The sequence below is a fragment of the Neodiprion virginianus genome, chromosome 1 (genome assembly GCF_021901495.1).
Source record: "Neodiprion virginianus isolate iyNeoVirg1 chromosome 1, iyNeoVirg1.1, whole genome shotgun sequence".
Classification (NCBI taxonomy): domain Eukaryota; kingdom Metazoa; phylum Arthropoda; class Insecta; order Hymenoptera; family Diprionidae; genus Neodiprion; species Neodiprion virginianus.
In genome coordinates this window covers 34,218,002-34,244,905 of record NC_060877.1, presented here as the reverse complement: position 1 = coordinate 34,244,905, position 26,904 = coordinate 34,218,002, and the positions used below count along the sequence as shown (strand labels likewise).

The 26,904-nt window shown below is 45.4% G+C and overlaps 2 protein-coding genes across 6 annotated transcripts in view; one reads left to right on the top strand and one right to left on the bottom strand.

Moving 5' to 3' along the window:
* LOC124310393 (protein Wnt-2) overlaps positions 1-26,904 on the bottom strand; it is a 70,082-nt gene that overhangs the window by 12,878 nt on the left and 30,300 nt on the right. For all 5 annotated transcript variants that reach the window (XM_046774279.1, XM_046774275.1, XM_046774276.1 and 2 more), the window contains one exon: positions 15,218-15,438. In XM_046774279.1, the coding sequence (XP_046630235.1) occupies positions 15,218-15,438 (221 nt within the window). The remainder of the gene's footprint in view (positions 1-15,217; positions 15,439-26,904) is intronic.
* LOC124310391 (peroxisomal leader peptide-processing protease) overlaps positions 1-26,904 on the top strand; it is a 111,309-nt gene that overhangs the window by 77,892 nt on the left and 6,513 nt on the right. The gene's annotated exons all lie outside the window — the stretch shown is intronic.

The following is a 26,904-nucleotide window of genomic DNA, read 5'->3' as shown; positions in this document are numbered from 1 at the left end:
ACCGGAGTGTGTGCTCATTGCCAATAGATGAGCCGGTGAGCATCGAGCCCAAAATGTTCAAGCAAGGCAAATCGCGGGTACGTTAACGCGCGGAGACAAACGCGGCCTATGGTTGGCACTTTCCCTCGTGCTTGTTGCCGTCGAATTACGCAAGATATGCAAGGAACGAAACAAACCGAGCGATATCAACGGCGGTAAACTTATCGCGCCGTTAGGATGCCGGAAGAACAGTAAGACCGACAAGATGAGGATGAACGCAAACGCTCCGAACGCACCTGACGCACGCGTGCTGCGGCAGGAACTTGGAGGGAAAAAGACAGGAGTGAATTAATGGTGAAGAAATGTTTAGCTAACAGATTCCAATTGCAACATACGAGCCAATCGACGAACCTCTTGTTACATCCATGATCGCGGGATCGGAACTCTGGAGGCATCGCTGCTTTCATTAACGCACTCAGCGGGCCCTCGTGTTCAACGTCGTAATCCCCCTGTACCTACGTAATAAATTCATAACTGGTATGTACTGTGGGGTACACGGAGTGTCGCTCCGCGTCTCGTACACGTATTACCGCAAGCCGTCATCCATGGGGACCCGCTGTTACCGCCGGCTAGGTTTCTGGGGTGCCATTAGCCGTTGCTGTCGGGTTACCAGTCATCGGGGGACTCTTCTCCCGGACTGCACGTCGCTGGTTTGGCCGTACAAATAGAAACTCGACACAGCGTGATCGTCAATTACCGATAATTGGTCGATTGAAATGAGCTGCGGTGCTAGAATCTTCGTTGTTAGCATCACCGATCCGTACATACTTCATTGGTTTATAAAACTTGGGTCCTTAAGAAAATGCGTTATAGAATGTCACCGAACTATTGCCAAGGTTACGATGAAGACAAACATTAAACGACGCTGAATTTTTAGTTATTCGTCGTTAGGTTGAGGCTAAAATTCTTCATCGCCTCCATCATCGTGAGTGTTAATTTTAACGACTGGCAGGATAATTGGCTGTTGTAATATCCCATACAACGGAAAACTGAACGTCGTCAAAATGACGTTTCGAAGATGCTTGATAGTATCTCAAAATCCAAAAACTTTTATCGTACCTTTCCAACGCCAAAGAACGGCTTATGAGGCATCATTTAGATACACAAGGGGTTAACCGCTAAGGCAGTCACTGAAATCACGTTGTAATCATGAAAACGTCTGCAATCTGTCAGTAATTTTTTTTATTGTAATCATTCGCAATCGTATCGTCGTCATTGTGATTACAGTAATTATAAAATCTGCAGTACCCTAATAATATGAAATGACTTCTACTTGATTTATTTTTAATATGAAAAATTATAAAAATAATAATAACCTACACCAAAAACGTGTATAATATTAAGAGCATATAACGACTGAATTCAGAATAGAGAGTGCTACTAATTTTCTTATTTCGCTTTCCATTGCCAGTTGGACGAAAAGAGTATGCGCTATATTTTGGTGTGCACTATTCAACCTATAATCGCACTGATGATTACATACGATTGCCTTTGTTTTATTAACACGGTAGTCATGAAATTTTTCTGTAGTTATATGTAATCAAATTTTGGGAAATCTTCTGCGATCATAAGAAATATTATGTAGTCTTCGTAGTCTGCAATCAGTATGTCACTTTCTTCCTAATTGTCAACTACTTGCAGACATCTAGAGATGAATTTTAGTTTTGAGCTGTTTGGTATACTTTTGACGTCGACATTGACATAGATTGCACAGCGCAATGGTTCCTTATTGGTTAGAACCTTACCAGCAACATCCGGAAGTGTCCACTTTTAGAAAATGTTACAATCAGATCAAACTCCAGTTTCATTACACGTATCTCGAATTCTCGTTACACACTTCCAAGCCAAACTCGATCTTCGTAAGTACTTCGTATTCCAGGGCATGTCGTTATTCAGAATCAAACAGCGATAATAACCGTGTAACCGAAAGTCGCTGCTTATCGTCGAATTGAAATAGTCTCGTATCCATCCACGGCAGAATCCCAATGGAACAGGGTCCGAGGCCTGGAACGAGCGGCATCGTCGTCGGCCGAGGAAGAGTTAATGAATTTGTCGGTGTCGCCTGACGGAGACGCGCTTGTAACTTAACCGCGGTTTGGTTCTAGAGTTTCCCATCGCCTTCTTGCACCTTCGCCGCACCACCGCCTTGGTTTTCAAGGGTTCCGTTTGAGCTCCTCCTTTTTCCTCTCCACCGTTCTTTCTTTCTCTTTGTACAATCCTTGAGCCTCCTCACGTCCCGTGTGGGTGCGAAATGGACGGACGGACAGCCGAGAGGGCGGACATGTGTACAATACTTACACCTACACCGAACATACACACGTCTTACATGTTCGTTCAAATTTACACATGCTCATACACATTGTATTGAGCGTAGTGCCATCTCGACGTCAGGCACGAGCACGCGTTGTAACCTGAGGTTATCTCGCGAACATGCGTTAGTCCTCGTGCCACCACGCAGCGTGTTTCCATCTTGTATTCTTGTCCGACAAGATCTTTATTTCGAGGTGCGAAATATTTATTTACCTCCAAACTACGTGGCTTTGCGTTATAGCTCGTGACGCTTGTGCATTATCATGCCGCATGTGAGTATAATACACATGTTCGTTCCTCTCGTCCAACGAATTATCGGACTTTGTGCAACTTGATTCCTCTCTATGAAGAAAAAAAAAAGCCCGACCGTGATTCGTAATTGCAATTGAAACGTTTACAGATAAGCCGGACAAATTTATTCGGGAATAATCAACGGTAAAGGAGTACTCAGGTTCACAGCACCATCGTATCTAAACGTATCTGGTAGCCGTCCTTTTAAAAAGAAAGGAAACTTACGCATTTTTACGTGGGAGTTAACCGTGGCTAATAGAAAGAGAAATATTTCTGGGAGATATAGAATAAAGGTGCTAGGATGTGGTGAGGTGAGCCAGCTAGCTAGCGATACGTTATTAAATTCAAATTTCAAATGGGGTTTAATCCGGTTTGAAGAAAATCAAAGAAAAAAAAATCAAAAAACGAGTATGAAGAGAAAACGAAAGAAAAAAAAAACTGACAAAAAGCAACAACAGCCCAATCCTTTTCCCACGCTATAAATCCCATTGCGCACGCGATAGGAATTATGGCTTGCTGCGGTCCTGAGACGCCTGCAGGACAAAAAGATGGTCATTCCCGCTGGTACTGAAACAGCTGCCTCTGTAAAGTTCGAGTCGAAAAAAAAACTTCGCATTGATGAATGGCTAATCGGACTTTCGGCCAGGCGTTTTGAGAAGATTTTCTTTCAGAACACGGCAACATCTATAGATAACGATCATCATCTTCCTAATCACATGTCGAAAGTTCGCCGCGTTCGCAAATTACAGTTTCCATAATTTTGCATGCGAAAAAATAAGTAAAAGAAAAAAAGAAGACTAAACTTATTCGTTTCTCCGAGATGGGAACTAAAAATTTGCAGGTAGTAACTGGATTTTTTCCTTTCATCGTCGAAGCTTACCGAAATATGTGCATATTTTTCACATCGAACTGATTCGAGTTTTGGTCGTCACGTTGACGCGATCACAGACTGTAAATGAGCATTGCAGCCTTCGTTTCATTTATCGTGAAATATTTCTTCGGCAGCATCACTCGCGGCTACCGAACTGTCGTTTAATTTGATTTACGCCGCTCTCGGTGCAATTAATTACTAGAAGCAACAGGTATCTCTCTCTCTCTCTCTTTCTCTCTCTCTCGTTAAGGTTCGCGTCGAGCTCCGGCCCTCGGGCTTCGGCCTTCTTATACCGCTGCACATGTGCAGAGATGAAGGCGATGCTGCCTTGCTCGCCCTCGTCTTTATTCTCTCCGCTGTCCAATTTCGCGAGCCCGAATCGCGACCGTCGAAAATCTCGTTAAATAGCCTCTCGTTAAGCGCAGGCGAATCGATGACGTAACTGCAGAAATCGGCGATGCGCGTCTCCTAGGACGTGTGACGTTGGAGTGACGTTTAAGTGGGTGTGGTCACGTTTAAGAAGAAGAACTTCAGACATGCCCGTCAAAGACTTATTTTACTCCGAGTGAAAGTAATACGCCTGCAGTCCGTCGGCTAAGACCCGCCTTCGACGCTTTGCTCGGCCTATAGGCAATAACGAGCTGCCTCTGCGCACTTTCGAACAAATATGAGTACGTATTTTTTCCTTGCACTCGGCTTGTCCCCCGCTTTTAAACGCGCCGCTACGCGGATCGCTTCGTTTTCGATTCACCTCGGCTACTCGATCGCTGCACGGTGGGAAAAGCATTTTAAGCATTCATTCCACTTTCGCAATCTGCAGGTGCGATAAATAATTATTATTCAATCATAGCGATATTCGCACGGAGCGACTGAGTTTGCGGAATAAGAAACGTTCGCGCGGCAAGAAACGAGCCTCTTCAGTACCATTTTTCAACCACTTAGACAGACAATTATGGTTCGATCTCTTTCACGCAAACCTGCTGCTCGGTTGAATGAAATATTACAGGTACGATAACTCTAACGCTGATTCTACGTGCTCGAGAAGGTTTGAGTTCGGAAGCTGAAACGCCGATCCTCTACAAGAGCGTACAATTTTTCAATGTTTACCAATAAAACGTGCTAAAGAGTTTGGGACAAATTCAATACTCCGTTTGTGTAATGAAACGACACATTTTGCTATTTCTATTGACACTTTCATAGTAATTTCTGAGTTTGCCGTTCATCTTTTCTGAGACTAAACAGTTGAAACCGAAAATTCTCTTCTACGCGTCGTGAAATTTTTAAAATCGTTGACGATCGAATAGCGACGATAAACAGCCAACCACTCCATCAAACAGAAACGAAGTCAAGGTTTAACGGCTCCGTTTGTATAACTAACCATTATTTTTCCGCCGCGGTACGTATAATTGCACGAGTTTATACTCGGTGGTTATTTTTACTCTCGGAAACGAAGATCAAGACGACTTTATACCGCGTTACTCGTATACACTACACACACATCTAAGTCGTGACTTCGGTACCTACCACTAATCGGTTACGATTAGTCGACGATGGTAACCAGTCTCTATTAAACCGACGTTCCGAGTCAATCGGCGTTGCGCATGCACGCGCAAACGGATAGCACGACTGTTGTACTAACGGAAAATTAACGAGAAGATCTCGCCTACGCCCGTTTCATCGTGTAATCCAACTCGATCAGATAGAGAAACAATTAACCAATTAGGTGCAACGTAATTGAACGGCGCCCGCTGAAGCTTGACTGCAGCTACTTAGTATCCATATCGATCTGAATTGGAACGACCCATTTGCATTTTATTTCAACTGGCTGTACGGCGCTCCGAATTTAACATCGAGGTAGTTTTTCTTCCTGCCGATTAGCTCGCCGGCTAATGAACAACCATTGACTTTTTTCTTTTTCTCAGTATTGGCTGCAGCGATTTTCGTTAAATCTCGAAGGATTCGGTATCGGTAAAAACAAAATGGCGTCCGACCAAGACATCAGCTGATCGTACTTTCGCACAAATAACGCAACTACAAAATCACGAAATACTTCGTGCAGCCTGTCAGCGCTTCATTTCTTTGCGACAAATCGTCACAGAGTAAATTTCATGACAAAAAACAACTTTTATAATTAAATACGAAGTCACATTTGAGGTTTCCGCCACCAGATGCCGCTATTCGATACATTCGAGTCCTGCAGTACTGATCGGGAGTTAATATTCGTTCTTCGGTCAAGATAAATTGATTTTCTCATTCCAACATATAATTTTTAGGGTCTTCCTTTTTTCAATTATCGTATCTTCGGCGCTGGCGTAATTCACTCCCTGCACATAATGGTCTTGAACGGGATATAATGCAAGGCTCAGATACGCACGCGCGGCTCGGCGCGAGGAGGCGATTTCGCGTAGGTGGTTGAGGTGCGCGAAGGTGGTGACGTGTGATACGAAGAGGGAGGAGAAAGACGGGAGGGGGGGAGGGGAGGGCGCCATGAGACTGACCCCGCGGCGCGTCTTGTTAAACGCGTCTGTCGAGTGGCCCGCGCCATTCCGCACAATAAACAGAAGGTGCAATGGTGTAATTTACATTCCCAAGTGTGTATACATAAAGTTGCACAATATTATAACCACAGACTGCAGTGGCCGACGTTGCGCAAACATATGGGGAAAACAAGTTCATACAAGCACGTGCATATGTATATATATGTATAATATATATGATATAATTATAGAAAGGTTTCTAATTAAAAACCGGGAGTTCATACGGTGATTATAATTCAGAATTCATTTTTGGTCCATCTCCTCGATGATGGCGGATTGCGGATCGTGCATCCGCGGTAATAATATTGTAGGGTATAAAAGATCGCGGCGCGTTATGCGACCGAACCAATACACGCGTGTAATTAGCTTCGTTCGTTTGTAGCAATTACGGGACGATTTACACAGACGCATGTATGTATACGGTAGTTTAAAATCTCGCTTCTTGAAATCGCGGCATTACCCTTAATTACAAACGGAGTTTAAAACCGCCCGAGCAGACCTCCGTTTCACATTTGGGTCGATCCGTGAAATGCGGTGCAGCGTCATTTGAATGCGGGAATTCTTTTGATGAGTGAAAATCGGTCCTCCTTTTATGCGCAAGTATCATGATCAGATGTACTTGAAAAGCAAACCGCAGTTCTCTCGAGTTTAATATATAATAGATACCCACTCGGGTTCGGTTAAATTCTCTCTCTTTAAATAAAAAATGTAATATAATTTTCAACAAAAATATCTTGATCACCGGCAGCCAGTCCGCGGCTTCGAAAGTGACTCGAGATGATAAGGATACCTGCGGCGTGACGTATTAATTTATTATATACTTTATTTATACAGCTTAAAGGGGCTTATACCCATAATCTCTGGACCCTTACAGTTCGGTACAGCTTAATCTGTGGATCTTTGAGCCGCCCTTGATGCGCGCGTAACGTCCTCAACCGCACGCTTTTACCAGATACCATACGCGTACAATATAACAGATCAGTTCCAGAGGCGAGATTTTATCCTCTATAACGAGTCTTGTACGAGTTGTAAATGCCGGACGGATCGACTCGGTTACACAGCGACGATAATCGTAATAATGAAACGTTTATACATATAACATAAGGAACGGCACGAAACGCAGATGAAAATCGTTAAACGAAATTTTAACCGGTACTTGTATATTATACAAACGTACCTTTCGGTCGTTGAACGATAAAAAATGATTCTACATCCCTTTATTATGCTTATGCGTCGTAAATATTGGATCGATCGAGACGATCAGATTATGCGACGCGTCGACGAAACGGCGCGCGGTGCGATACAATTTTCCAATTTTTCACGCTACGTACGACGCGCACGATCGCGTTGTAACCGACCAACCAACCTACCGTCGAAACGACGATCCTCACCGGGCAAGGCTTTCCGATCAAAGCCTGCGAGCAATGAATCACGGAGGCTGCTGTTCTCCGTTCTGCTCGGCGCCCATGTACGTATGCCCCAAGGATCCGGCGGAGGATCCGATCGATAAATCATCATTTCCCCCGGGGTATCGTGGGCATTGTAAATGAGATTCGGTCATAGATCTTCGCGCTGGTCAAGAGCCTAGGATATCCCTCCTCCTCTCCCCCCCTTGACGTATCTCTCGGTCAGCTCCTACGGAACCTCCCGTGGCGTTTGTGTAGATTTAGCTTCAAACATGTGTAACTATGTTACGTTAGGGCTAAAAGCCCCCAGCTGTCGTATCTTTACCGCACGATTTGCCTCCTCCGATCGTTACTATTCAAGCATCTTCGTTTAGTGCCGCTCCGGCACCTGCCGGTTTCACACACTTTGACCGAATCGAGGCTCTTTTTATTTCTTAAAACGGTCCACGTCAAGAGGAAAACATCTAATTTACCAAATTTCGTCTGACGAGAATTGTGTTTACCGTTTTAAGTCCACAAGAAATTACCTTTCCAGAATTATTTGTCAAGTCGTTGGACGTTATGATCAGGCTATCTAGTTCTGTTTGTTCGAGTCTATCACAACTTACCGATCGTTGTCGATTCGATTCGATTCGAGTTCCGATTGCCACGGAAAGCAGGTTATTCAAAGCAGGTATGCCAAACTTTTTAGATCTACCGTCGGAAGTTTCACGATCGCATCCCCGATCGGTAGCGATCTACGAATCCTAGAAGATAATCTGGCGCGGCTCGTTTCAATGAATCGAGAGGTTGAATGAAATTAAAAAGGGCATAAATCTCGGCAGCGTGTACAAGCGAGTATCAAGCGAATGGGTTTGGCTTTCTCCTGGAATAAAGAGAAGGAGCGTACGTAATATGAAAGATCGTTGACGAGGCGGAATCGGATCCTTTAGATCGGAAGATCTCGAGTCGTGAGGCAGTGACGTGGAGCACGTGACGTTTAATAAATATTGCATATCCCGGAGGACACACGTGGACTCGCGTACACGCTTACTTATATCGGCTAGTTTCATTGATGAATGAAAGATAGCGGGCTCGACGGGACGCGCTATCGTACAAATTAGCAGTAAGATAAACCCCGACGGAGACAGATTGCCCGACACAGTATGTAAGATACAATTATCTTTTACACACACTCGGCTAGTGTACACCAAGTTTAAAACTGGTATCTGGTTAAAACTGGTAGAGTTGCCACCTGTAGAGGCACGAGAGGCGTTAGCCTCGCCGATTCAGGGGAATACACGACGAGACACGCCGCAGCGGAATATTCATCATCGCTCACGCGGATCCGCGAGGCCCGAGGATCCCGTCCTCGCGATTTGCTAGACTCGAGGCTTAATTGAAACACGCAATTTGATAGTAAGATATTTATGACCACCGATGTTTATGTCGTTGGAAAAAAGATGGATACATTGAGAGACGAAGAAAAGGAAGAATCAAAGGTTTGTCGAAGCTGTCCGTGGTAGTTTTATTTTATTTATTTATTTTATTTTTTCTTTCTTTTTTTCATACTTATTTTTAGAATTTTCAAGTAATCGAATGTGAGGAAGAGAAGAGTGATTCGCGTTTGTTTTTTTTTTTTTCACACACGTGTGGCAAATAATTACTTGTTGCGGTTCCAAATTTAAGTATGTGTAATTTAATGCTAGTGCTGTATATCAATGTTGCTACATTGGCTATTAAAGCTCAATTTTGGCCAGCGGATGCTCGCGGTAATAATTTCAAATCGCATGAGGCGTGATTGAGAGATAAAATATGGGATAAAAAGAGCGAGAAGAAGAGACGGAGTAGAAATGTGAAAGACGCAACGCGATAAATTGCGTGCGTTATACTACTCGGCGATCGTATAATAATATTAAGATTCGAGCTACGTATGGAGGGTTTTTAATTAATGTTAAAATTAAGGAAGACAAATTTTATTTCGCTTCTTACTTTTTGTTCTTTTATCATTCTTCTTCTTCCTTCCCACATGAAATTTGAATAACCAATCAAGCCCGGGGATATCAGGCGCGTGCATGCTGCTCGTGTATCTTGCGCGTATAAGCGCTGGTAAAATTCAAAAGTGCGTATCTACGTACCGACATCGACGCGTGTGCGTACAAAACGCATCGTACGTAAGCCGGTCGAATTCCGCGTGTGGGTCGTTCCAGTTACGCGAGACGACGAAAGTGCGAGCAAATCGACGACGAAGAAATGGACCGAAAGTTGTGTCTGAGAGAGGGAGATGGAAAAAAATGAACGGACCGAAAAACGATAACTCGCTTCTTCTCCGCACAGACTGCGCGTATATAGTATACAAAAAGGAAAGGGGAAAAACACGAGAATTCTTGAATAACGAAATTGATAAGGACCCAGACGTTATCCTCAGTTCTGGTTGAATTAAGGACTGCAACGTGTATTATTACATACCGCGAGTATAATTCCTGGAGGCTGCTCAACCCGGAGGTCCTTGAATCTTTTATCGACGGCTCCTCTCTCCAATGCACACCATTACCGCAGAAAATTATCGCATTTCGGTGCTTTTATTTAAACGAATTCAATCTATTGGATAACTTGCGCCGAATCGAAGTGCCCCAAAGATTGCGCGATGCGAATTTCGTTCGCTGTTGATTTCAACGGTGTGACTGCGAAAGACAAGTTTCTCGGATGCAGGTTTTCATCGTTAAGGTTGAACGACGAATGTACAGATCGATTAAAAATTAGATAAAAACCTGCTCCATCGGTTTTCAGAAGCTGTTCAATCTCGTGTCTCCATACGTCGAATTTACATATCGAGAACACAATGGGTTTCGGTTGCCAGACGTTTTTTATGTATATACATATACATATGGTTGACCAAAGTAAGCGTATTCATCTCCAAGTAAGATAATCAGCCTGACTGGTCTTGATGTTCGTGGTAATGGATAGCTTAATCACGTTAATTAATTTAGACAATTAGAAGCGATGGCCCACGCAAGCTCTGCAGCTCGGAAATAATCGAACCGCAGCTTTAACCGGCTGGCCCGGCGGCCGCGGGTCTCGCCTGCAAAGCAGTCATTCACCGTATACACATTAGGTATAATTTATTAATTTATTCTTTGTGAATTGGTGAATCATCAATGTGGTCCTGTGGTTCGGTACACACGGTGCCTGTAATACACACATCCTGAGGTTCGGCTGGGTCTGACAAGCGACTCGCCTCTCTCTCTCTCGCTCTCTCTCTTTCTCTCTTTCTCTTTCTTTGATAGCTGATTTCTTAAACATGCAGATATACATCAGCGCGACCATGTAATATGCGAATTTAAATCGTTGAGGATTTTCAAGTGGTCGTTGTAGAATCAATTACTTCTTTTTGGCTCGGGCTGCGGTATGATGCGGAGAGAAAAGGAAAAGCTTGGGGAAAAAAATGAGTCTTCGCCGGTGGTGAATTTTCGCGAATTGCCACTGCGACGCGGCCTCGTCGAGTGATTCATGCTCGTGTCTCTGATTGATCGTGAAAAAAAAATTCAAACTCCAAACGGATTTCATTCCGTAAATTCGGCGGGATAAAAAAAAAGTGGGATTTTTAAAGATGCGAAAATGTGTGGAATAGATTTTCGAAATGTACAAAAAATTCAAAAGATTTCCATATAAGTTTTCTATACTACTACCTTTCTATACTACAATTGTTTGCGGCTTTTTAACATACTGCGCTTTTCTCAATATTGTTAAATTTTATGAATCAGATTTTTGACTCGTTGAAAACTCGACATTTCGAACCTTCTATCGTGTAGTCATTATACTTTTTGACCCCCGTTCCAAAAATAGGCTCACCCTTGACAATTGCGAAATTATTTCGCTACCAGATTTTACGGCACGAGATTATCGTTCAACACGTACAGTTAAATTGATCGTACATTTGCTTATAGTAATCAGAGTATAAAGAGGCTCCCGCGGAAGGATAAATACACTTAATAGGCAACTCGTGGCGAAACAAGATTAGCAAGAACGGATCAAGGATGTACTTTATAGAAAGAACCGCACGCGAACGAACGCCTGCAATCGCCGTTTTCCCTGCACCGCAATATCCTGCAGGATGAATAACACCGACGTTTTAAACGAGGGGTAAAAATATCAAGCACGTATACCACATACCTGCATTATGGCACTTAGCGATGCTGCATCGTTAATTTCGCTAATTAAGTTAGCACCGAACGCCTCTGCCTTCCTTTGTCCTTCTTAATATCGCATTTTTACCTCCGACTCTGCAGCTCGTTCGCGTCTCTTATTCGGATGATATATTGCACCAGCTCAGATTTCGACGAGAGTTTTATTAGCAAGCTTGAATTTATACATGTATACCAGTTTGTTATATCTGGTTTCACTATCGCAGCTAGTTCTATGGGAATCCGGTAGGTTATAATTCACGGTAAAATAAGTACATGAAAGTTGCACGAAATAAATTAATTTTTTTCATCTCGTATCCTCTTTTTTCCTTTCGATTTTTTTTTTGATTTCTGCGTCGCCACGGCCCACTTAATCCTCTTAATCGTGAAAAATCACCGGCAACTTATCCAGCGCAGGATCTGTTTCATCGCGTAGCCAAGGATTTAATACACTGGGACTTAATATCGAGATGACAAATTCGCGTATTTAGTGATATTTATGCACAAGGATCACGTCCGACTCCACTCACAACATCCAGATAATCCTGGCTTAAATCGCTACCATACATTTCATCTCGCTATACAACCGGCATCGAATCAATATCTGCGCATCGATGCGTATAATAATAACAACAACAACAACAACAACAAAAAAGTGCGCGCAAAAATCGGCCGCGCAAGAAATACCAATTAACAAACTAGTTGAATTATCGATATATTTATTCCTTACGTTCCGTACGGAACTACCCCTAGTTCACACTGTCAAAACACACCGAGCAAACTAGAAATCTGAAATAAATTTGGAACACCGAGTCTGCGCGATATCCGAGGGTCCAATTTGTTGAAAATCACGTTTCGGAGTCGCGCTACGGGTCGGAGTGAAGATATGAAATTATCTCAGATTTCCGTGGACATTGTGGGAGCGCGGCTTGTTAACGCGAGAGTCAAAAGATAAGCGTGGGTGCTGTTACAGTGGCGGCAAAACATTGGAATACCTATCCGTGATTCGGCTTGTTATTTTCTTTGTTTTACCGGTGATTTTTTTCCCTAGCTGATGCGTTGAATATATATATATTTTTTTTTTTTTTTACTTTACAGCCTTTTCTCTTTCTTCGCTTCTTTACCCCCCTGAAACGATTTTTTTTTCTCTCTTTATACACTTGTATTCAAATGTTGAAAACGTTCGGACACGGTGAGATTCTTGAGCGTTAAGCGTAAGTTACGCGCGTATTATGTGGCTGCTGAAGAGGCGACGGCATAAACGGTAACACGAGAACCGGGGAGATTCGGTCGAGTCAGCGTCGCCGTCAGGACCTCGTGCTCAGAGAATAAGAAGGAAAAAGATTACACATATACACTTAGTTGATTCCAACCTCGATAAAGAATCACACCGGGGACAGAGCCGGGCTCCCGATTATCCCAAGACTCCGTCTCGAGCTACTCGAATTTTGCTGATATTATTCACGGCTCGAGATTTTCCGTTTCTGTTCTTTCTTCACTGTTTTCCTTCGTCCTTTCGGCTATGATGGTCAGCGGGAAAGCCGATATTTTTTGACGCTCTCGAACTCGACTGTCGAATCTCAGCTAGGTGCACGAATGTTATGTTAATATACCGAGGTAGTGTTCACAGGTATTTACGGTAGGTATCATCGACGAAATGCGATACGTTCTCCGATCTCTGTGTGTATGGCGTATAAAGCGATTTCCTAGCTATCGCGTTACCGGCACAAACCCAACGAATACGTATACGGCACTCCCTCGACCGTGAAAGTATACATTACTGTTTCACTGTGGATAAATTGAACCGTTCCAGCCAGCTCGTTACATCCGGAGTTTCGACGAAATGTACACGGAAATTATTTTTACCCTTTTTGTGCACTGTTGTTTTCGTCCGTTTTCGATCGTGCGCTTTGTCGTGGAAATCGATTTTTCATTCATCCGAAATCACTCGAATTAATTTAATCGGAAGATGAGACCGGCAGAAAAGATGAAAAAAAAAAAAAAAAAAATACCGGAAAGCATTTCGATCGAATAAAATAAGTAATCACTTAAAATCGTGAACAGACGTGGTGTAAATTTTGAAGGTGGATAAAAAAACGGTCCGAGTTAACAAAAACTTGAAAAGCACTTCGAAAAAATCCCCGTCACCGGTTCTGAGCAACCCTCTCAACGCTCGAATTATTCCACCTTAGGAGCGTGACGAAAGCTCGTTGCGATGGGAAAAGTCTAGAGGTACTTGTAACGGATGCCGCATCGAAGAAGCTTAGCCGATCCATATTTGGAAGCGTGGAGATCGAGCTGCCGCGGTGTGGCATTGTAACGAAACTGGTTTAAGCGGTGTAAATAGTTACGTTTCGTAGGTTAGTTAACGATTCAATAGACCGGGAGGCTCTCTTCTTTCCCTCCATCCTTTCCTTTCTGCTCTCCGAGTCCCTGCACTTCGGCCCGGTCGCTGCAGCTCTTTTCAGGTCGAAGATAAATTACGAGGGGTGAGAGCGCCCTGTGGCGATCCCTTCGAATTCTTCGGTATAAGGTACCGGAGAACCTTACACCGGCACCCTAACCTTCCTCAACCTAACCCACATCCGTATTTTCGGATTCTTTCAAGCGTTACGCCGCTCCTGCACATCCACCCGGGTAATTCACCCCACACCAAGGCAGAAACTACCCTACAGCGTCCGTGACTGGTCCGTTTTTACGGCGTACCTGTCGCCCCGAAAAACCGGTGGCTAAACCGATTTATTCCACCAGATCTGTTTCACCACTGTGCTTTCGCTCAAACTTTTGTTCGACTGAAAGTGCGAAGGAGCTTCCGCGTTTCGACTCATTCCTTTTATCGGGTACAATGCGCGACCTTAAAGTGTTGTGATGAACGCAATTGCGACGTTGAGGAACTGCGGGTGGAGTTGACGGGATAACGTCAATAGTACTTTACAAGGCAAGGTTGAATTCGGGTTTGAAGTCTGTTGTGTGTGTATATAACCTCGTGAAGTTTTCAAGCCATGGTTAAAACCCCACGACTAGAATATTAATCGTTGCTTGTATAACTGCGTTCTTTCGAACGATGTTACCTTTTGACTCTTGAGTGGAATACTACGTTGAAAATTATAGTCGAAAATGCACAGAACCGAGTTTGAGCTTTGGTGAAGACGTTTAATGGGGTGTTGGACAGGTGGATACGACTTGTTATGGTGCATAGTGTAAATCCTCGGCGTGGTGAAGATTCGAGCAGAGATACCTGCATAGCTAACTCGGTGATAAACCGTTAAAACCCGTAAAACTGCCTACTGATTAATTAATTAGTTAGCAATAAATGTCAACCAGTCGAAGAGCACCGGCTGGACGACGAAGCTCAATGACGTTCGAAGCCGTGCGGTGGACTCGGTTGCGTCCACCGTATGGATTGACAGCTAAGGCTAATCCACCGGCGTTACGTCACGTAGAGAAACGGACAGTCCATCTCTCTCTCTCTCTCTCTCTCATGAATCTAAGTACGGAACTACCTTCACGCCTAATTAAAATACGGATCAACAAGCGATGGATTTTCGCTTAGGAGTGGATTTGCGGTAGAAATGATGAAGCGGGAAATTGTTATCTCACCGACAACGACGACGTGCCCGAAGACCTGGTCGCTGGCCACGTGGGAACAGTTCCAACGGTGGTGTCTGAACTGGTGCCGACATTCGCGCAGCCCCAGAGCGGCGCCTTCCCCGACAGCTGGCATGGCGTGTGGTGCGGCTCTACACTGGTCTCGTTGACCCTTGGCCAGGCCTGGTATCCGGCCGCAAACAGCCGCGCCAACGACAACGGCACCCACCACCCTGCGACAGATAGGAGAAGAAGAGAAAAAAAATAAAAATAACGGTCGATTAATGAGTTACCAAATGGTCGGTGGACTAGGATCGGCTGAAAGGGTATACGATTCTCGAAATCTTGCTGTCCGCGGCTCGGAAACGCCGAGACAAAGGAGTTACGGGGGCCACCGATGGATTGTCTAGAATTCTGTACGGTTGAAATGGGAGAAAAAACATCGCCGTGCGTTCGGAGGGGGGCACATTAGTCAGGGTATTGAGGTGAAATTTATACCGATCAGTGAGGAGAAAGGTTAAAGAATTTCCTAACGGGGAGGAAAGAATTAGGTGCCCACGACGTACCTTTATACCTTTTCTATAAATTGGAATCTTTCACGGTATCTTTGGAAGCAGATAAAGCGGAAGAGTTCGATAAATTTGTACAGTGGACAGGCTAACGCGGTTCACCGATCAAATGAAAAAGGTGGCTAACGAAATATTTATACAGCCAGGCTCGCCAGCTACGGACTTTAGCTGCAGATCCGGCCGGTGGAGTACATGGTGAATTTTTCAACTAAACGTCGATAAATTAGTCGACGGCGTGAAAGTTTGTTTTTTTTTTTTTTTTTGGTGTGCGTGTGATATACAAACGTATCGATATTGAATGAAAATTAACAAGCTTGTGGATATCAACGTCCGTCTGTTTTGCCCGCCACCTCTGTCACGCCGTGTCTCTTATTTTTCCATTGGTCTTTACTCCCTGAGTTACTCACTGCATCGGGAGTATTAGAATCTGATTTGAATTTCAAATTTTCATTTAATTCTCACTCATCCGCTATCGCCACGCTCTTCTTCCTTTTCTTTTTCATTTTCTTCTCCTTTTGCTGCTGGTGCTGCAGATAAGCCGGACACCTTAATGATCGTAAGTAATCAAGGACCGAACGGCGCCCGGTTGGGCAGGGATTTAAGTGGTCGCAAGTCGCAGCGGGTGCCTCGACGTCCCCTTCAATACCGAGTTCGTGCAGTCATCCAGTGACACATTGGCGAGAAGGTGGCCGCAGCGAGTTCCTTCCTCCATTGTGTCTGGCGCTAACGAAGTTGACCATCTTCGATCCGAGGCTATTATGTACCCTGGATTATCACCTTTGGAAATTACCATAAAACCGCATCGTTCACCGGATTAAAATCCCTAAACGGCGAGGACCCTCGGCTCTCCCCAGTTTGCATGGTCGAGTTTTGCCTCCTTCTTTGCCTCTTGGCCGCGGGAGCGATGGGAAGTCTCAAAATTTCTTCCCAATGTCACCTTCGCCGTCTCGACATCCGTTCGACCATGAGGTCGAAACGATTTTGGCAAGAAACCTGAAAGCTGCCGGATCACGGGGACGAAGAGTTTTACCGAGAAGCAAATTTTCGCTGCCCTTTGTGCTTCTCGGATCCTTTCGACACCCACCGAGACAATTCGCAAGGCTTCGTTGCTCTTCGACAAACGCTCTGAAGCAGGAATTCGTCGATGCGGAAGCGGATGGAACGGGCGTTGGTTCTCAAGAAGACGAGGAATCCTCCTCGGCCGGTGCTCGCTGCTTGTAGACGCGTCATCGAGCCTTCGTTCGGTTCGTAGTTTGGGCCACCGCGCGTCCGCGTTCGGCTTGCATTCCGATGCAAATAACGCGCCCCAGGGACGTAACGTAATCGTTGCAATTTCATGCTTCTCAGAAATTCGCTCCTTCCTCACCCCGCCTTGCCCATGGCCATGGATCTTTTTCCTTGTTTTCGTTTTTCCATTTTTTCAGACAAAGAAAAAAAAAAAAAAAAACTCGTGCCTGCTGGCTGTAATCATTTCTGATACGTCAGCGGGTCCTTTTCAGAACCCTCATTATGTACATACCTACTCTCCACTTGCCGGAATTTCATTTTTCAACATCACTAATGAACAATACTTTGTAGCAGTTGGCGTAAATTTTCTTTCGCGATCTATTCGACACCTTGATTAGCCAAAAAAAAAGTTGAAAACATGGAATTTCGACCGTGACGACGTGCCTTTTGTTGTCCGTCAAACGTGGAACATAACTCGTGTCGGTTAACTAGAACCGAAGGCTGGACGAGCGAGGTGGAAGGTTGGTGGATATGCGCGGAGTCTCTTTAATTATCGCTCACACCGTCAGTCGTTAATCTAATTAGACACGCTTAGCCAAGAGCCACGAGCATTGAAGATGTACAACGTCACGCGTTCGCGTCGGGTTTGCGCGAGGCATCGTTCACTCACCAATTACTCATTTGTTTTACTTTACGGGATGGCAATTATGCAGGCTAATGTCGCGCGTCGACCCATTTGAAACGACAGGCGACAGGAACCGGCCGTGTGTCGGTCGCTCCGCTTCCACAACCTACGCTTCTTCTTCACCAACCGACTTCGAAGTACGCAGCAGCTACGTACAAATACGGTGGAATGTTTTTCAGCTGTCGAACATTGGGCAGGATACAGATTTTTATCGTACCATTAAACAGACCCGGAATTCGATCGATGGATGGATGCAGAATTGAAAAAAGACAATATGTAATTGGTTGAATTTAAGGTTCCCTTTTTATTCGTTTTTTTATTTAGTAACGTGCGAGACAATTGATTCACTCCTGGGAGTAGAAATTTTCTTCAATACCGAGGTATATCGTCGCATTAGAAGTGAATTATACGTTGGGAACGAGTTATTGTAAGGCTGTCAGTGTTTTCTCTTTCGTGCCTGGATACAGCTTCTGGAAATATGCCGCATGAAAGGTTCAATTTCAACACTGACGTGCCCCTCTAATTCCTGAATTATGCGATAATATTTCATTCCTGCATCAAAAGACCGCGCGCAGCGCTAAGCTCTGTGAAATATGTTGTTTCACGAATGTGATTTTGTACCAAAAAGTACCGTGTAAAACGCTTGTAACATTACAAACCGGAAGCTTGACGGTATGGTAAAATGTTGAAACGATTGTTTCCGGATTTTTGCAAGTACGTAACAGATGAAAAATTCTTATCAAAATTCCAGTATCAAAAGAAAACGTTGACAGATATTTTAGGGATGTCAGAAAATTCGATAAGCTTTCAAACGATTCTAATATTCCAACATTGCAAAGACTCGAAGCGACTCGAAAACATTTCGCCAAACGAAGCACGCCCAAGTATGAAAATGACTTCAACTTGGAACAAGGTACGAATTACCGACCCCTTGGTTTTTTTTTTTTTTTCTCTTTCTTCAAGCGTAATAAATTTAATTTCCGTTATTCCGTTTAAGCCTGATGTTTTAGCCGGTACATCGCGTTGCATCGATGCAACAAGGGTGTACCGGCTGCGTTCAAGACGACGCATAGTTCGTATGTAGATATTCAGAAGCGCAGCAGAGGTGGGTATCACCGTGTAATACATGACATTAAGTCCAACTGGCTCGCAAACGCATTGAAACACACACTCGCACACGTGGCGCGTAGGGTAATAACGCGTTATTCGCTTCGAGTACTTCGCCGCCACAGACGCATCCGCGGTAGGTGAATGCGTACGGTAATAATACGACCAAGATTCCGTCAGCGATAAAAGCACCCTGAATACTTTGGGAGGAAATCAATAACTATAGGTATACGGAAGTGTGGCCGGAGGGCTGAAAAGCCTTGGCGGCGTAATGATTCTGTAAAATTGAAAATCATACTTATTCATCATGCGCGCAGGCTCTCGAGCAGCTCGGGAATATGATTTCAGCGCAAAAATCACCGTCATTTCAGCCCGTTAGATCGCGAATAATTATCGTTTAAATCGTTTTGTATATCGGATCGTTCGACGTCAATTTACAGCGGTGACAAATGACTGTGTAATAATATTCTTTGGTTATTTCTTTTCCAACATCGAGATTGGATTCCGTACGGAAATTGGTCTCAAGCCGACCCATCCATTTCATCGATATTTTCCCTCCTTACCACCCATGCGGCAACTGTTGTATATTAATGCAAATTATAATTACCGCATGGACGAGAAGGTTGTGCATCGAATCCACCCTGTTCCGGCCAGACAACAATGCGAGCGCATGGTTACCGCAATTGCATTCCACGGGGTCACCATAGACACTCCCTAAAGAGTCAGGAGTTTCGAGGAGCTCAACTGTGTCCATGAATTTTTTCATTTGCTGTTCCTGTTAGACTTGGACGAAGTCAGGATCGCGGGTCGCACGGACTAAATCTCTCAAAGTAGCAGTTACAAGGCTATCGAAGACGCCTGAACCTATCGATCCTGATCAATGCGGAAGACAAAAGTAGACCGCACGACTAAACGTTACGTACGAGGCTTCTACGGTACAATAACACAACTCGTAGCACAGTGAAATGAATATCCATGCGAGTTCGTAGTGACAATGGGAGCTGTTGCGGAGCAAAGACACCCTCTTCCACTTGGCAGGTCCTTTCCTCCTGTACCGACGTGACACAAATCCTTTCGGATAATCCCCCGTCACGTGGGTTACAGATCAGAGTCGTAAGTAGGTATGGAGTAGCGGCTCGTCGGTGCACCCGAAACGTTCTACATTACAGATCGTTATACGACGTCCGTGTCTCGTCGTGGCATGAGTGCACGGTCAGCGATACAGAGATTCCGAACCGATTCACGTGGGTGTGTTACGCGTGTACCTGGGCAAGGCCTCCGTCTATTACGGGCCGAGAGTCATCGTCTACACTTTAGCACTTTATTTCGATGATATCTCGAACGAGCCGCGGCCTGCACGCGGGCCCCGTGGGGGTCCACTGTGAGAACCCAGCTACGTCTTGTCGCTTCTTAATTCTTTCGGAATAACTGTACACAAACAGTGTAATACTGGCTGGTCGGCCAGCGACAGTGTGACAAAAATCTAGTATGACGAGTGAGAGGAAACGGAGTTGAGGAGGCAAACCTCGACGGATGACGATGCGAGAGGGGAATTAAAGCGATGGTTACTAATTGAGTCGGACGAAATCGCGTTCTTCGTTCCTGATTCATTTCCTCCTCCCCGGCAACGATCGATCCTTCTTCGGAATATTAGCATCCTCGTAAATTCTGTTTCGTTACTCGGATCGCAGATCTTCGGAAGTCAGGACCGTGACCGTTTCTGAATAGGTATATTCCACAAGCTCGGCTCGACCTCGGAGAAAAACGGTAGACGGTTTTTACCGGGTTCACTGGTAGCCGTGACTCCTGCAGAGGCTGTCGGAGACTCAGACTGTGCGATCGTGGTGAGGATTCGACTGGCGTGCAGGGGAAGGAATGCGAAAACGAGCCAAAAACGCGCTGCGGAATTCGCGAGGATTTTGCCACGGTGGCAGCGGGGATCGGTAGGTATATAACAAATAATTACAGACTGGACGTCGGAGGCACGGAGTAGGTATAATGGTGAAATCACCGTGGGCACAGATGAGATGGCCAAATCGTAGGTGCGTCGTCGCCGGAGTCCGGAGGATCGTGCGAGGCTAATTAAAACTTTTCATTACCGGGTAACTAACTAAAGCAGCGTTTTATTATCAGCGATTAAGGCGATTTTACAACCGACCGAGAGGAGTTCGAGTTTCAGGGATTCGCGAGAGCCGAGGAAGCGTGATCAGGATCCCGGCTGTAATTACGCCGGCTCCGCCATTTTAAGAACGATTATAACCGGCTGGTTACAGCTACTCTTCTCTAATTGCTACTAACTTGCGTTGCAGTTGCAGGATACGTGATGTTAACAGTTGAATTTTTGTAAGACGTAATAAGTAAAATCGTTTTTACGATAATAGTTCCGAGCCACAAACGAGGCGGAGGCTCGGGTCAGGCATAACGCGTACTAGCAGACGTGGTAATTTCGTAAACGGTGATAGCCGTTAGCGCAACATTTTCAACCGGCGTAAACGATCAAGCGCGCGCGTTTAATTCCCTAACGAAATTTTTTGTACACGCGCCCACCGAGTGGTAAAACTTTTTAATCACCCGGACCGCGTATGGGACTACAAGCAAAGTCCGGTAATATCGTATAGTGACAAAATCACGATTATGGTATCCTGTACACCCACATTCGACGCGTTGTACCTCGTGAAAATAAAACTCACCAACAACCGGCCGGACTCGCGAGATCAACGTCTGCGAGTCGATCGGGTGTTTTGTTGCCACCGATATCTTACAGGTCCGCCGATGATCGGGAATGACGAGTAGAAAGGTGCCTCATGGCCTGCCTCGGACAAACCCAACCCAACCTCGAGCCGATCCGGCCGCAATGGGAACTCGAAACCCATCGCATAACGCGGTGATTCACACGGTAGCATTCCGCCTGACAATCCCGGTCGAGAAAACCAGATTTGCGATTAGCCGTAGACGTTGTCCAGGGTTTACCGTCACCTGACGACTCACCGAACAGCTGAACATGGACAGGCTGTGAAATCAAATTTCACACGCGGTGATTTGCGCTCTGTGTAGCTGCTTGACCGTCGGTCTAGACAGTGGCAATCGCATACGAAGATTCGCTTCGGTGTCCCGGTGATCGTCCTTCGAAAATCGGCGCAGCTGTTGAAGAGAAGAACAAGAAGATTCTACCAGAAGGAAATTGTCATTCGTAATAATGAACCATTGGTGACAGCTTTTGGGCGTTCCACGTCAATCGCGAAGAAACGTAGATTCCGATTTTCTCCAGCATTATTCCCGAAGAAGAAGATGACGCTGTCCACGTCGTTCTCGAGACACGTGTAAAGGAACCTGAATATTTATGGTCGTCATTGTGCCCGTAACGCAAGTATTCTAGTCCGACCGAAAGATTTTCGGTGGTGAAACAGCCCTGTCGTTTCGGTCGTAGCGTCGGGGATGATTCGTCACGATAAAACAGCGTAGAGGATTCCGGCTTCGCCACGCTTGTCAAGGTGGCTGACGGCTGAAGCCTCGAGTTCAAAGTTTTTCCGGTAGAAAATTCGAATCCCGAAAAAGGTAGACGAGCAAGGGAGTTAATATCTCAGCGCGCGGAATCGGCGGCGATCGTTACGTTACAGTCGGCGCAAACCCAACGTCGAGGAGCGACGACTATCCATGCGAGCATTCGTCCTCAGGTTGCATTGCAGCGGCTCGCCGCGGACAACGAGAGAAAAAATCCCCCGAAGATCTGGACCTCAGATACGTAAGCTACCAGACCTCCCAGTCGGTTTCTCCCGACCGGGAAATAACTCTCCTCGACTGTATCTCGGTGCGAGGTTTCTTCCCCCCTTCCAGTCACCAACTGCAGAATAACGCGCATGTTGTACACAGGATCGAGGTACCCACGGATGATCCATCACGAGGCTAACTTACATCGTCGGCGAATGTGAAAGAGAGCAAAGTTTCTCCGTCAAACCTATGATAAGGTTTACAACCGGTAGCCACTGCTGTCGGACTCTACGCACTTGTCGGGATAACTTTTAGCGTTGAAAACTGTTGTTAACGCGAATGTGATTTAGCTGCGAAACGCCCGAGGGTGACGCAACGGATGGATGGACATCCTGCACCTCCTGCAACATTCGCGATATTTCAACAGCTCTGTAGCTCAGTGATACGCGTTAATGTGTAGGATAAATACCGCGTTCGAACGAGCGTATAACCGCAGGTACGTACTAAGTTCGCCTTACGACGCATATACGTGCTCGTGGTGGTAAAGTGTTACGCTTTACGCGAGCTGCACACCGGCTATTAAATTATCCCGATGAGGCTGACCACGTTATGCGGATCTCCGGCCACTTAGTACATCTTTAATCCTTATCTATACGCGTATCGCGTAACGTATGCGATGCAAAGTAGGCATGCGCAACAAGCCTACACAGGCCAGCCTCGCCAATCCCGCAAGCTTTTTCACCGCTGCTTCGTACCGCTTACTTAGATACTATACGTATGAATGATCCCCCAGCAGTTCACGTTCCAGCCGAGAGTTGGACTTTGGTGCTTCTGGATATCCGCAATATTGAAGTTGGAGAGTTCTGCTTTTTCTTCATTTACTTCCAAGCTCCAAACTCAATTTGTCAACGTTTCGTTTGAGTTGTGAGAAGGTCCGGACAACGGGTAATTCAAACACCTCATCAGCGTTTGATTTATCGTCCATGTTTCTTCACACCGCAACTTTCCATAGAACATCGACGAGGAATGCTGTGTAGGTAATTCACGTCGTCATCGTGTGTTTATTGCAAATGACTCACTGCGGCCTGTAGGTTACGCGTATATTCGTCTAGAAGATCATACTTTCGAGTTGAGCAACAGCGGTGGCTCGAAGCGTTTACCGTATTGACTGTAACATTGTGTTCCTGACGGAAGGTCTTAGCCACCATTCGACAAAGTGTAGTTCTCGAGAGGTAATAAAACCTCGACTACCAGCTGCGGCTGAGACCTGCGGGAGGTTCAAGGAGTGAAAAAACAAAGATCAAGCAAACGTCGACACGACTCTTTACAATTGAAAACTGCACTCCGTTGAAGCTTCTACCTCGATCGATTACGGATGAAAAGTTGACGGAAAATCTCGCGAAAAATATGCGTAAGTGAGAATTCCGAGGTGTCGCGAGTCTTCCGTTTTGGACTCGCAGCTCCCGAGACGTGGGACGAAAAAGGCGCCGATACACCTCCTGGCGTCAATGCCGATCTTATCTGATCCGTCGAGCCCCGTTGCGGGGAGAGGATCCTTTTAATTAGTCTCAGCTGAGTACAAACAGTGGTCGCCAGGATCAGTTAACTCTCGGGGAAGGAGCGTCGCGTCCTGTCTCGCCTATACACACGTATACTCGAGTTTGTCTCCGACTCGGTCGAAGATAGCGAGAAATGTCTCCTCGTAATACCGAGGATTTGTTGCTATTGTCCGGCGACGCTGACGCTTGACAACTTTCAGTCTTGTACCGGATTTTCGTGACCGACTCGCGCCTCGTCCTGACCACCCACAAGGCTCCGCAACCCCCGATATCGACTCTCGTTTTTAGGAAAGGAAACTCCGATCGTCGAGGAGTAAGTAAGCGGAAATTCAATAATTTCAAAATCCCAGACGATAGTCTAATCGCCGTTCTAAAAAACGGTCGATTCTTCGCCTCGTTTTATCGAGTCAGGTTGAACATCTTGATACAATCGTCGAACGAATCGTCGTGTTTAAGCTGACTCGACGCCTTTCGACGAAACTGGTTCCCTTTACCCGACTAAAACACGCATTAGACGCTTGAACAAGGCATAATTATGCATCGGAGGCGACGTTGTTAACACCGTAGAATTCGGTCGAGTACGAGGCATAAAAAGCTGGATGGAAAGGTGGCGATTAATCACGCCGGCGGTGAGCACAGCGGGGAAAAAAGGATCGCTCCTTCAATTTGGACCCTCGGCTATCCTGACCTGTGCAATCACGCCGCGGTGTCTCGCACCGTATCGCATATATTGGTATAGTTGTTGTGCGAGGTTACGTTCGACTGGGTCGGGCTAAATGTTAACACACAAATTATGTAAATCAGACATTTGTCTTCGAGCGGATACTCGAAACGCCCGGAGCTGCAGGCGGCTGGATCCCTCCTCCGCAACTCTAGCAAAGCATCCTTCGGGGTTTGGTTCAGAGTTATGACGACTAGATAGGCGGACCTGGATAGGAGGAAGAAGGAGAGAGAGAGAGGGGGGAGGAGGGATGAGCAGCGAACAAAAACGGGGAATAACGACATCGACAAGCCTTTTACCGGAAAAGATGAGGAAGAAAAAAAAATATTTGAAAGTATAATTTTACGATTTTTGCCCGACGCGGTCGCGTCCCGGTGCTTTACACATAATTTGTCGAGAAAACATAATTTCCGTGTCTTCCTCGAGATATTTATTATCGAGTCTGTCGGAGATTTCGCTCTTTGTTCTTCTCGATAAAATACATTTCCGAAACTCGAATGGCCATGCGTCAGATACATTCTAGCCACCTTACTGCCGGTCTTTCGAAATTATTTACGAACTCGTCTTGAGTCGGCGAGCTGCAAGGTTACGGGCTGGGCTTTCTTCCAGGATCCTCTCGATCGATTCGATCATTGCTCGAAACGCGACGCGGTTTTCGGATCGTTACACACGCGTCTCTCGCGTGGGTGGTTCAGCTACGGTCCGCGATAATTCGACTCGCGATTATGTCGGATGGTCGTAACTTCGGATTAGCGAATATTGCGAATTTAACAATTTCAACGCTGATGTGTGCGCTACGGAAGCGAAACTGAATTTCTAGAAAATTTTAATAAGTATTTTATCGCCGCGTGGGAACGCTCCAGGATCAGCTTTTGCACAGATATAAACGAACGTCTTCTTTGTCGCGTAATTAGGAGGATATTTTGAAATGAAAACCGTTGCTAAAATTCAAAGAGGTGTTATTGCTACTCGATCAGCTGCAGGGGAACGTAACCGAGTATAAAATTGAAATGAATGAATCACCAATTCTTATCGACACATTCTTTCAAGATTGCCATCTTTGGAATCCATTTCATTTTTTACATTCATCCACACCGTTCTCATAACTATTTTCACACGGTATATTTCGCATCGAGTGTAGGCATAGAAATTTCGCGAATTCTCAACACATTGAGTGGTGTTTCAAGTTAAACGTTTCTAATACTGTATTAACTTCCTCAAACTGATTTTCGAATTCACCATCGCAATTTGGTAGAATCCGTGCAATTTTCTTAGTTCTGCGTCAAACGAAAATGCTGTGGAATGTTTTTGGTCAAAATTGCGAATAGAATTCCGCGTTTTAGGTACTACACGTAATTGGATACTTCGAGATACACACGTCAAGGTCGAAATCGAGCAGGGCACCCCCTTAACACACCATAAAGTATCCCTATTTTACTTTCTGAAAAGCGCTTAAGCGCCATGCCTTGGCATGCGTGCAGATGTGGGCGTCCCGGAGCCGTGTCTCTTCCTCGGCGCAGTTCGTTCTCCCGAAGCATCTCTCGAGGGAAGAAGAAGGGCGAAGAGCAAGCGATTCAATTTATGTACCGACAATGTGGCTTTGTTTCGCCAAATTATCATACGAGAACCAACATGCATAATTTAAGTCCGAGCTACGGCATAACAGTTTCCCCATTATCATATCATAGACCCCATGGAGGCGATTCGTCGCACGCACACTGGCGGGCCTTTATTCCTCACCGATGCCCGTCGAGGGATACAAACGCGAGTGTATCGTGCGTGTCTCGATCGATCGATCGATTTCAGCGAAGCTCCAAGCCCTGCAAGCCTCGGGCTCGTAAGTCTTGCTTCGCGTAGGTACGCACCTACTCGGGAACGAAGCGTAGCTGAAGGTTGTACGCGGTGCAAGTATCTTTACTCGCGGAAGGTTTAAACCCGGACAAGCGCTTTCACGGCGCGAAGGCGTTCAATGAAATATACACTTCGAGTTGTACGATTTCTCGCATTTATTTCACTGTGCGTACACACTGTGCCTACCTGTACTGCCTGCTCCAAACCAGAATCGAATTCCCAGCCGCCATAAGGACGACGTTACGTAGGTACGTACCTCCGATCGAGGTACA